This window comes from Phalangium opilio, unplaced genomic scaffold (assembly GCF_054372755.1).
Source record: "Phalangium opilio isolate 3A_F unplaced genomic scaffold, DU_Popi_V2 ptg000045l_1, whole genome shotgun sequence".
NCBI lineage: Eukaryota > Metazoa > Arthropoda > Arachnida > Opiliones > Phalangiidae > Phalangium > Phalangium opilio.
This window is the reverse complement of record NW_028324168.1, coordinates 1,499,946-1,512,088: the sequence shown is the minus strand read 5'-3', so window position 1 is coordinate 1,512,088 and position 12,143 is coordinate 1,499,946. Positions and strand designations below refer to the sequence as shown.

Genomic DNA, 12,143 nt, shown 5'->3' with positions numbered 1-12,143 from the left:
TAATATTTTTTAAAGAAAAGACACCTTAAGACTTAGAACCTGTTGCTGCAGTTGTTAAATCCAGGTCTCCATGAGCTCCTGGTACGTCATCTACGGATTTTTCTGATCCCTCTTCTTGTTTAGAAGTAACTTTATCTTCAAGATCGTCTTTTATATCTTGAAACTCCATTTTGTCAAAAAGTTAGGCCTAAACCGTTTTTAAAACAATTTAAAATGGCGCGTGAGTTTTTGGGCTCGTGCATTTGAATTTCGCACGAGACATGATGACGTCAGCATGCTGGGCAAGTTGCCCCCTGTTAAGCCTAATTCTGCTTAATGATTGCAAAGGATTTAAAACAATTTGGCTTTATTTGTGCATTAATATAATACATTTCGTCAACAATTTTGGAGCAATGGTTGAATTTTAACAAATACATTTTTTAAATTTTTTTTTATATTTCACTCGATTACTTCTTCTTGTTTGTAAAGCTCCAAGTACTTGGGCTTTTCCATAACTTTTTAAAACCAGACTTAGGTCGCTTTTTACTATTTTCGCTATATTCAAGGCTCATTTCCCACCCCGAAGGTCCAGCAGGAAGATTTCCCTTTCTCTACGATTGGTTCGTTCTTCAATGAGTTCCTTGAGTACGATGTTAAATAAGTCTCTGTACTGACACGAATGACAAGCTGGATGTTCCGGAGAAGTTACGTCGTCTTTAGAGGAACCAAGGCCTAAGTAATAACCCACCAAAATTTAGTTCTAAGTTTGGTTTTAGTAAACGAGCTCCTTGAAAATTACTGGTCTACGAAGCTACGTGTTTAAAATTAGGCTTAACTGTGTTCGTTTTTAAAAATGGAATTTGGTGCGTGATCTATCGAGAAGTCGTTTTTTATCCACGCGCTGCTAAACTAAAATCCGCCATCTAGTGGGAAAAAGTGACGTCAAAAATCGATTAGTTTTATGGTTTTACTTATCGAAAATAATTAAACTAGTTTAATTATGCTAGTTTATTGTTAATTTTGAGTGAATTATTTTGTGAAATAAATTAATCTAAAATGTTTTTGGATTAGACGACGCTAGATAGCAGTAGTAGAAGAGTTTTAAATTTGAATTATGATGTCATTATCTCATTTAAGTAATTAGCACTACTAAGTCTTCTTTGAAAGTTAGTTTTAGTTAATGTTCCATTAATAATCTAGATAAACCTGATAATTTGTGGTAATCATAAGCCCTAAATGTTGTCGATGTAAATTAAAACTAATCAACCTTCAATTAAAATCTATTTCATTTAAATATTTTCTAGAACTATTTCAGCAACGAAACTATACAAGTAAACGAGTTTTAAATTTAAAACTTCAAGAGTGAACAAACAATTTTGGCCTAAAAAAAGCGTGATTCATGGGTAAACTTTTCATGAGATGAAATCGTGTGGTGTAAAAATCGTGAATGAAGATCAAATCATCATCCTAAAAATCACCGAAAAACCTACAAAGAAACGTACCACAATCCTCTGCATTATGTCCAAGAAATTTCGACCAATCAGAAAGCGTGTTGAAAATCAGTGATGGGCACCAGCCTAGTAAGTCTGTGACGGCAAAGCTCGATGGTAAGAAAAATCCCCGCAAGAGGGAAAGGAACCAATTCAAAATTACGTATTTTTGGTATTTGTCCTCTCATTTACTGGAGGGGAAACTGTACAGCGCACGGGCAGACATTGTTCGTCAGATTTCCCCGTGTTCCGTCGGTTTAGGTGCCGCTATTTTTGGCGCGATTTGCGTTTAGTTTACAACGTCAACACGCTGTCAAATAACATGGATTATACGTTAAAGTGTCCAGAATGTGTCCGTCTTAGATGACCGATCGCCAAGTAACTCTAATTCGCGAAATTTTGATCCGAAAACTTAATAATTTAGGAACGGGAAATCTACCCAGCAAAAAAGAAACCCCCGTCGTCATGATTCCCGGCGGAAAATCAGCGCTCACGGTACGGGCTAGGACTAACGAGAAATCCGGGGAAGATACTAAGCCTTGGCTTAGAAACCTCGGAGTCTGCCGCGTTACGAAACGAACATTATTTTGTCTAATTTTTCTCGGGTTATTAGAACTATTTAACTGCACACCAACGGGCATTCACGAACCTCCACCTGTCGTGGATTTGGCTTGTTCCAGCGTCAAATACGCCTACAAAGCGAAAGGAATATTTAGGGAAGAAGACGTTCCTCAAACCGCGATTTCGGGTAAGTTTCAATTTTTTTTTCACTCTTGCATTGACAGATAAATAGCCGAGGCTTAGCGATTGTGTAACGAAGTTGTGTTTTGTAATGTTCGTGTAGTAGACGTGAAATTAGCTTAAATTGAAAAATCGCATGAACGAGATTATTCGAAAATTGAAGTAATCATTAGATTCGTTAGGCTTAGCTTGGGTTTTATGTGGACCTCTTTGTAATAAAGCTACCCAAAGGTCAACGCGTGATTTTGCGGGGTCGAGTTGGGTTTAGGCTTAGGATCGGCATGTCTAATATTAATTCACTTCGTAAACATGTAATATACAATTGTTTGTGGTTTTAAATTGAGCCAAGAACTTTGTAATCTTCGTGTTACGTAAAGGTTGAACAGTCTAAAAACGTTAGGCCTAACCTATTTGCCAAGTATTTGAAATTCTTGTAGAGGTGTTGAACCACTAGAAGCATGAGTTAACCAAGGGAGGTGGGTCAATTTTTGAAACAAGGTACCTTTTTTGTCTTCAATAAATAGTCAGTCCATGGTTTTAAGTATTAGGCTTAGCTCATAGAAAGAGAATAAAGGCGACTATTTATGGGGTGCCAATGGTGCTTTTCACCCGTCCCCCGTCTAGCCCCCCCCCCGCCGGTCCCTCCTCTCTTTTAGCGTCTCTGGTCTGGTCTGGGTTTGATGGCACGTGTTTTATATGGTGGCCATGAGCTTAATAGCTTTACGCATAAAAAACAAGAGTAATTCACACCTTTGCAGACTTTTGCCCTAAGACATATAATATACTTATAATTGCTTTAAGATGTTGTTCCTTCCTGAAGCAAATTTAAAACTATTTTTAAGGGCTCAATAACGTTTAAAGACAGTATGAAACAACAGGGATATGACCATATTATTGGGGGAGGTTGGGTAACGTTTGGGGTCATGTGAAGAATGTAGAGATGCCAACCAGAAGCAATGACGCACGCGTCGTCATGCGTGTCCCCTACCCCCCCCCTCTGAAATTAAATACTTAACTTGAACTTGATACCATTTTCCATAAAATAAATGAAGCTTAGGAAGTTTCTCGGAGAATGGGCTGCCCTTAAATTACTTCAATTAAAACTAAATAATTAATTAAAAACAGATTGACCCTTGACATCGTTAACTAAACCTATAGAGAAGAAAAGACAAACACGTTTTTTTTAAATTAAAATTAGTCGTATATTTATTATTAATTTGGTTAAAGGAATAGCGACGTGATTTAAAAATTATCTCAAATCTAAAGAAAACCTTACTTTTTTGAGAGTTTAAACTCTTCTGATTCCAAAATTATGCTTGATAAATATTTAAATATGAGGGAAAACACAGAAAAAACACTTCTAACATTTGAAATTTGGGGGGCAAAAGGAAATTTGCGGAGAATATTTTTGGCGGGTTTTTCTCCTTGATACGTCACTCACGGCATCTCGCGGGAAAGCCAAGCGCGAGCGCACGAGACTCCCGAGTCTACTAATGCCGCGCGAATCTGAATAAAACAGGCTTAACAAGGCGCGGAGACACTAACAGGCGTCACGTGAGCGATATCTAGAGAGAAACTTTCTCCTTACTACGTCATCAAACGAAACAAAATTTTAACTAAGCCTTTTCCAAACACAATACTTTGATTGCAATTTTCTAAATTGCTTCTAAACCAAATAAAAAAGTAAACATATCATAATAAACTAGATTTTTCAAGGATTTTTTTCGCATATTAAGTTTGTGGATGACGAAAATTATGTCACTAACACTTTAAGTAATTAAGTTTAACATTTAAGGCTAGATTTCACCCTGGGGGATGTTTTGTTTACAGCCTTTTTGTCATAAACAAACAAACAAACATAAACAATGCCCGCAGTCTGTGTTTGGTTGAATTTAAGTAACTTTGATTTTAACCGCGGAATATTCTAAAACAAACTTAATTAATTGAGTTCCCTGATGTTATAAATTTTAATTAGTCTCTTAAGATTGGCGAAATTTAAAACTAAATTAAGAATTCTAAACTCGTCAAGTTTCTAAGGCCTTTGAAGGGAAGTTAAGGCGGAAATTCTGTCAAGTAATGTTGCTTGTAAAGGAAATAAATTATAAACCTTTGCATTTACAAACATTGGGAGGTGATGCTTACTTTGGATAGGAAGTTAGAAACCCCTGCGTCATGAATTAATTTGTCCTTTAAACTTAAAGGGGTGTATCTCGCCTTTAATACCAGTGTTAAACGCTATGGGGATATTATACTGGGTGCTATGTCGATATTTTAAAGAGGGGTTATGTGGATCACAAAGGGAATTAAAATAAAACCCATATCAGGTTCAGATTCAGATATTTCATATTTAATAAGGTTCCAGGGTTGCCACTGGTCAGGGAAAACCTGGAAAAAGAATCAGGGAATTTCTAAATGGGCCCAAAAAAGGTCAGGGAATTTTAATAAAGTTTGGGAATTTCAAAATGGGCCTAAAAAAGGTCAGGGAATTATAAGAAAGTCGGGGAAAAGTCAGAGAATTTAAAAATGGGCCCATAAAAGGTCAGGGAAATTTAACAAAGTCGGAGAATTTCAAAATGGGCCTAAAAAAGGTCGGGAAATTTTACAAAGTCGGGGAATTTCAAAATGGGCCTAAAAAAGGTCGGGGAATTTCAAAATGGGCCTAAAAAAGGTCGGGGAATTTCAAAATGGGCCTAAAAAAGGTCGGGGAATTTCAAAATGGGCCTAAAAAAGGTCGGGAAATTTCAAAATGGGCCTAAAAAAGGTCGGGGAATTTTAACAAAGACGGGGAAAAGTCAGGGAATTTCAACAAAGTCGGGGTAAACTCATGGAATTTGGTTAAAGTGGCTAAAATGTCTGAGGTACAACCGTCCAGCTGGGTGACATTTTAAACGCATTTGTTTTGTTACATTTAGAGAAATGACAATAGGGCCTAAAACGTCAGGGAAAAATTGTATAAAGTGTCAGGGATAACCGTACAAAGTCAGGGAATTTGAATCTGAAAATTTGTTAGCAACCCTGTAAGTGATTATGACACAAACTTAATTTGCTTGTATATTTATTATGGGGGGGGGGGGTCATCGTAGATTCGTAGTTGAAAAACATTCCGCTTTGTTTTATACAATGCATCAAATACAAAACTGTCCTGGGACATTACAGGACAGACTTAACTTGTTGTTAAAACCAAACTATAGCGATAAGAAAGAAGGCAGTGCTGCCGGCCATCCATCCGCAATTATTTTACTTTATTTTTTTGGGTGAAAGTCTACTATGATGGCATCCGTTTCTTTCGCCATCGGGTCAGAAAAGTCAAATTCCGGAAACTCTTGAAGATGGTGTTTTCCCCCCTATACTTTCCCCCCTATCCTATCCTAGTTACTGGCGAGTTTTTTTTTTTTTTTTTTTTTTTGGGATGAAGAACAGAATGCTGAGTTGCCCTTAGGCCTAACTTACCATGCCATCATTTCTACCATCCCCTATACTACAAATTTCGCCATCTTGTTAGCGTGGTTGCATGGCTTTCTTGTTGAGGTGCGTGTCTCGTTTTTTTCTTTCCTCAAAGGATAATTACCTGATCCTAGACCCTCCTAATTGTCTTCTAGACTGGATGGATACTACTACTTAAGAATGGAATGGGATGATTTTTTATTTATTTTTTTTTGGCTCAGAGCACCTCTGGCAGTACTTTTAATGTTATATTTCTTTAGCAGACGATTATAGAGGGTTAGAACGATGATATGTACCTTTGACCTCTCTCGCGATTTTCTTAGTTTTATTTATTTTTTAAATTTACTTTTAGTTTTTGGGGGCCTGATTTGAAATAATTTGTTTTTTATCAAAAGTAATTGTTTTAATGATGAGAGTAAAATTTATGGTGGTTTTGGAGTATCGAGGAGTTTGGGGAAAATGGTTTAAATTGTCTGGGAACGTAAGGGAGTTTGGGGAAAATGGTTTGAACTGTTTGGGGAAAAAGGTTTTAAGTTGTTTGGGAACGTAAGGGAGTTTGGGGAAAATGGTTTGAACTGTTTGGGGAAAGTGGTTTTAAGTTGTTTGGGAACGTAAGGGAGTTTGGGAAAATGGTTTAAATTGTCTGGGAACGTAAGGGAGTTTGGGAAAATGGTTTTAAATAGTTTGGGAACGTAAGGGAGTTTGGGGAAATGGTTTGAATTGTCTGGGAACGTAAGGGAGTTTGGGGAAAATGGTTTGAATTGTCTGGGAACGTAAGGGAGTTTGGGGGAAATGGTTTAAATTGTCTGGGAAATGTCAAGGAGTTCGGAAAAAATGATTTTAATTCTTTGGGTGACGTAGAGAAATTTGGTAAAATGGTTTTAAATCTCTTAGGAAAGAAACGTTGATAAATTTGAAAAACATTGGTGGAATTGTTTAGAAAACATCAGGGAATTTGTGGAATAATGATTGAAATTGTTTAGGAAGCATTGGGTAATTTGGGAAGAACGAAAAGAGTAAAATTTTAACTCTCTGTGTATATAATTAAGTTGCGAGAGTAGAGAGATTGTGGGTGGATTTTTTTTAAATCTTTTAATAATTATTTCTTGGCAAAAGACTTGACTAGTCTTTTTCTTTTTCTCTGCATGTTGAGTTAAGGGTGCCAAATTAGTCCGAATTCTCTCGTTTCTGGCACGTGCTCGCTATTTAACAAACGTCAAAACGAGTTCATTAACATATACCGACAAGAAAAAAAAAATCCGAACTACTCTTGAAAAATAATAGAACGTTACTTTTGAGACACCAGAAACATACTTAAAATTCCTTCTAAAATAAACACTTTACTTCGCCAAGGCTTAATACGGAGGCTTTCTTTCTTTAATGAAAAAATAAACTTTAAAAGATGCCTTAATGCCTAAAACTAAAACTTAATGAGGGTTTTTTTGTTTCTGCTAACAATTGGGGTCAAATACGGTCCTATAAAGGTTAAATCAAGAAGGGACATCTAGTTTATTAGGGAGAAGGTATAAGATGCCTAAGTATTCGCGCGCCATAGTCCCAGTCCCCCCTTTCAAAATACAAGGGGGGACGTAAAGGGAGGCCGGGCTATTTCGCCTCTCCTCAGTCGGAAAATACGTAATTTTCGTCATTCGCGTCGAGCTGACGTGAGTTTTCAAGAACCAATGAGATGCTGGCTGTAATTTAGAGGCGGACCTACGTTTGTACTGGAGATAAAGCTAGAAATGTGGCGAATTAAACCTTCTCCCTAGTAAACTAGATATCGCTTCTTGGTTAAATACGCTCCTATAAATGTTCGAATACGCTCCTATAAAGGGTCAAACACGGCCCTAAAAAGGTCAAATATACCCGTACATTTTTTATTTTTCTGGGCTTTCATTTGAAATATCGGGGAATTATTTCTTTACGACGTAACGAATACGTCATCATTGATTTTAAAATCATTTTTAGTCCAAAAATAAAAATAAAATGTTGTTTTGTAAGATATAAGTTATATTAATTGCTTGGAATGCTTTGGCTCAGTTCCAACTTCTTCTTTGAAATCTTCTCTTATATATGAAATTTAAAAAAGAACATATTTTTGAACCACTACCATCTCTTTAAACCATTTTTAAAAAATTCGCGCTAAAATACTTGAAAATTTTCTTTTATAAATATTAAAAAACCAGTCCCTTTTATATATAAATAAAACCAAGGCGATGTTAATTGAATGCGCTAGCTAGGCTTAAGTATTCATTGTTGTTCTTAGCCCAATCATTTTTGTAGTTGTAGCCTCGTTTTAAGTGTACGAGTCACATCTTGATGAAGTTTTTCTCAAGGATTTTGTAAAGCTTTTTTATCTTTTTCTTGTAGGAAGTTATTAAGATCACTATGAACTTTTTTCTTATATAATTTTCTCCTTGAATGTTTAACAGAAGCTTATAACGCTTGGAAATATATATGGAGGTATTTTGAAGGTGTTTGTATTTTCTTAGGGTTTCAGGGTTGGTCTAAGTTAGGGAATTTTAAAATTTGGTCTTGGAGATCTTTCCGGAATTTTGAATATTTACTGAATAGTCATGGAATAGTCAAGGAATTGTATAAGTTGGCTTGAAAAGTCATGGAATAGCATAAGTTGGCTTGAAAAGTCATGGAATAGCATAAGTTGGGTTGAAAAGTCATGGAATAGCATAAGTTGGCTTGAAAAGTCATGGAATAGCATAAGTTGGCTTGAAAAGTCATGGAATAGCATAAGTTGGCTTGAAAAGTCATGGAATAGCATAAGTTGGCTTGAAAAGTCATGGAATAGCATAAGTTGGCTTGAAAAGTCATGGAATAGCATAAGTTGGCTTGAAAGTCATGGAATAGCATAAGTTGGCTTGAAATGTCATGGAATAGCATAAGTTGGCTTGAAATGTCATGGAATAGCATAAGTTGGCTTGAAATGTCATGGAATTAACAAGGAATTGGTATAAATTGACCTAAAAGGTCATAAGTTAGTCGATTAATTGTAAAGGTTGACCTAAAATGTCATGGTATAGTCAAGGAATTGTATAAGTTGGCCTGAAGTGTCATTGAATAGTCAGGGAATTGCATAAGTTGACCTTAAAGGTCATGTGATATTCAAGGAATTGTATAAGTTGACCTAAAGGTCATAAGTTAGTCGAGGAATAGTCGAGGAATTGTAAAAGTTGGCCTAAAAGGTCCTAGAATAGTCGAGGAATTGTATAAGTTGGCCTAAAGTCATGGAATAGTTAAGCAAATTAGCCCAGGTAGTTCACGAATAATATAATTTTTAGAATTTAGAAGGAATAAGAAAATCGTTAATTTTAGCTTTAGAACCAGGAAAATTGACAAAAATATAAATCTTATAGTGACAATTAATACTATTGAGATGATTGAATATTTTCATGGGATAAGTACTATATGTGAGAGAGAGAGAGAGAGAGAGAGAGAGAGACGATCTCAAATACAACTCTGTAGGTTTTTGTGTGTAAGGGTGGAGTTAAGCAGACTGCTAAAGGAGGACGCCCTACGCCGTCTTCGCCGCCATCTTGTAAAATAAGCATTTCTAAGTGGAGGTGGAAAAGGTTATCAAAAATTCAGCCGGGAGGGGAGAGCAATAAGAGAGAGAGAGAGATTTAAAACATTAACCAGAGGAGGATGAGGAGGGATTCCTTTTTGGCAAAGAAAGATGATAAGAATGTGTACCTTTGAAGTGGAGCCGACAAATCCACAATTATTTACCTGCTCAGGTGCTGCCAAAGGAATTTTTACTTTTTTTATTTTCCAGATAGGATGAGATTTTTCTGAAGAGATAGCACCGTCGAATTGGATTAAAATTTTATTTTGGGATTAGTTTAATGCGCTTTTAATCGAGGGTTTAATGCTTTCGTGGTCTAAGGAATTTGTTCGCAATGAAAACCCGGCTTAGTTTATCATCGACATGTTTAAATGAGAACATAAAGACGAGAATAATTTTTTAAATGACTTTAGTTAACTTATATTAATAAGTGACATTATTTGACTTTCAACGTCTAAATTACCATGTTTAATTGCTTGAAATTTCAAGTTAATAAATTTATTAAATTTTCTTTAATGTCGTCGACTGGACCCAAATTGATAGAAAGGTCGATCCTACCTATAAGTATCCAGTAGAGGCAGATCGAAAAATACCAAAAATACCCTCGAATTCATCCAGTTCACTCTCTTGGGGCAAAAATAAGAATACATACATGCAGACAAGAATCGAATCCCATGCAGTCAGTATCCGGAAAAATGTACGCTTTATTATTCAACTCCATATATAATAAATAATATGGAGGAGGGGGGGGGGATAGCTAAGCCTAAATCATGCCAAGGCTTAAGTTAAGAAGATGGGGGAAATTGGGAAATCTATGGAGAACGGAATTAAGTATACAATCCATTAATAATAAAGGCAACGAACCGTCAAAAACGCCTTTCACTATTTATCTATTGAAAATGTTTGGTCCATTGGGATGAAGAGAGAGTGAGAGAGAGTTTGGGGGGAACTGAATTCAGGGGCAAAGAGAAGGAATTATTTCATCAATTTTACCGATAAAGATAAAAGTGACATTGCTCCAAAGGTTTCGCTTCAGGGATCACGATTTATTTGAATAAATGCTGCCAAAATATTCAGCCACGCCGCACAAACTAGCTAGCTAGCTAGCCGTGCGTCACCACCAAGAATTAGCAGCAATGTATACAGGGTGTTTCTCCTTTTTTTGCAAAGTCCATCACAAATTAGGGGGGCGGTTTCGAGTCGAAAATGTAACTTCTATCTCCATTTTACCATAGAATATACACAAGAGTGTATATTCTATGATTTTACCGTCAGGGTCACCGATTTCAAGCTAAGATTGCATCCAGAGTATTTTACGGATGACCTCTTTAACTTAATTAAGATACTGAAATCCAATAATTAAAATTTCCTTACTGGTAAATTTAGAATAGGTAAATACATAAAGTAGGAGGAGCTAATTGAAAAGTATAACAAATCGTCACGAGTGACGTTTCAAGTCTGGAGAAATGACGCTCGCGCTCAAATTCGTAAGATCATGTTGGATAAAGAATTTGCGTGAGAAAATTTGTTTTCATGCTATAAGATAATGGTAATTATATCCACCGATTTATAAGGACGTTTGACCTTTGACCTGATCGTGATTCTACCCAAAAACAAGCCAAGCCAATGATAAAAACGTAAATTTTAGACTTAATTTCAAAGGTATACTTTCTTAATTACTTTTAAAAATACGCTTGACCCTTGATTGACCTCATAAGGGCAACGTTTAACGGTTGAAATATTAATATCCTGGTCCCAATAAACCCCCTTAATAGATACTTATACTCCAATTATAAATTTGAATTGAACTGGGAATTATAGCTATACTTCAACAAATCCTTATTTTCCAAATTCCTCAAAGCTCTCTAATTAGCTGGAAGGCAGGGGGGATATTTATTTAATCCACCCTCCCCCCCTTTACGTACGCCCCAATTAGTTCGTCCAATTAACGAAACGACATGCATATTCTAATTTTAAATTCCTTTCCCAAACTGGACCTGATATGTATTTAATACAAATATCTTATCTCAATTTTGATTTACCAAATTAATATTTCGGTTTCGTCGAATAATTCCTAGACCACCCCGGACGATAAGAGAACGCTTTAACTAGTTAGCGCGGAATGGTATACACACCCAAATCCTTAATTGCGGCCCCCTCTGTAATAATAAATTTATTAATATTAATTAGTTACGCTTCTTCTTGTCTGTTATGGCTGCTGTATAAAGATCCCTGATTTGTTTCTTTTTAAACTGCGGTTGGGGTTTGTTAGGCTTAACAACGTTTTGTTTGTCTTAAGATAAGACGGAATTATCATAATTGTTTTTTTGAGTGTACTGTCTTTATGGTTTGATGTTTTTATTAATTATTGTTATCAAATTCCTAAATAAGAAATTGTTTATTTTAAAGTTTTATTTTGATGTAAATATTATTATATCAATTATTTAATTAGTGGGTTATTCTCTCTCTCCCCCTCCTCTTTTCTGGGGAAAAAGACGAATATTTGGTGCTCGGAAAATGCTGAATATTCGGTACTCGGCATTCGGCAAGTGGCGAATATTCGGTGCTCCGTGCTCGGTAAGTGGCGAATATTTGGTGCTCGGCGAGTGACGAATATTCGGTGCTCGGCAAATACCGAGGTCTAGACGATCAGGGAAAACCTTTTAAAAGTCAGGGAACTATGAAAATGAAAATCTGTGGCAATTCTTGAAGACTAAATTGAAAGAAATTTATGACGATTGGTTAAATAAAAATAAAAAAAAATAATAAATAGTGAAAGAATTCAGACTGAAAGACGCCCGGAATTCATTTCGCGAAAGATCTGTCTTTGCCGCGATGAGCGACGAAACATTTTTGGCGAGCTTTAGCCCCTTCAGTGTTTAGTATTTTGCGCCAATTCAGCCGCTGAA

General features: G+C 36.1%; 1 protein-coding gene across 2 annotated transcripts in view; it reads left to right on the top strand.

The window, feature by feature from the left end:
* The first annotated feature begins 1,666 nt into the window (after nt 1-1,666).
* The window catches only part of LOC149676639 (glypican-6-like), a 62,764-nt gene continuing 52,287 nt past the window's right edge, over nt 1,667-12,143 (top strand). For both annotated transcript variants that reach the window (XR_016366502.1, XM_089837695.1), the window contains exon 1: nt 1,667-2,217. Coding sequence is in view for 1 of the 2 variants with exons in the window: in XM_089837695.1 (XP_089693821.1) it covers nt 1,833-2,217 (385 nt within the window). In the remaining variant the exon portion in view is untranslated. The remainder of the gene's footprint in view (nt 2,218-12,143) is intronic.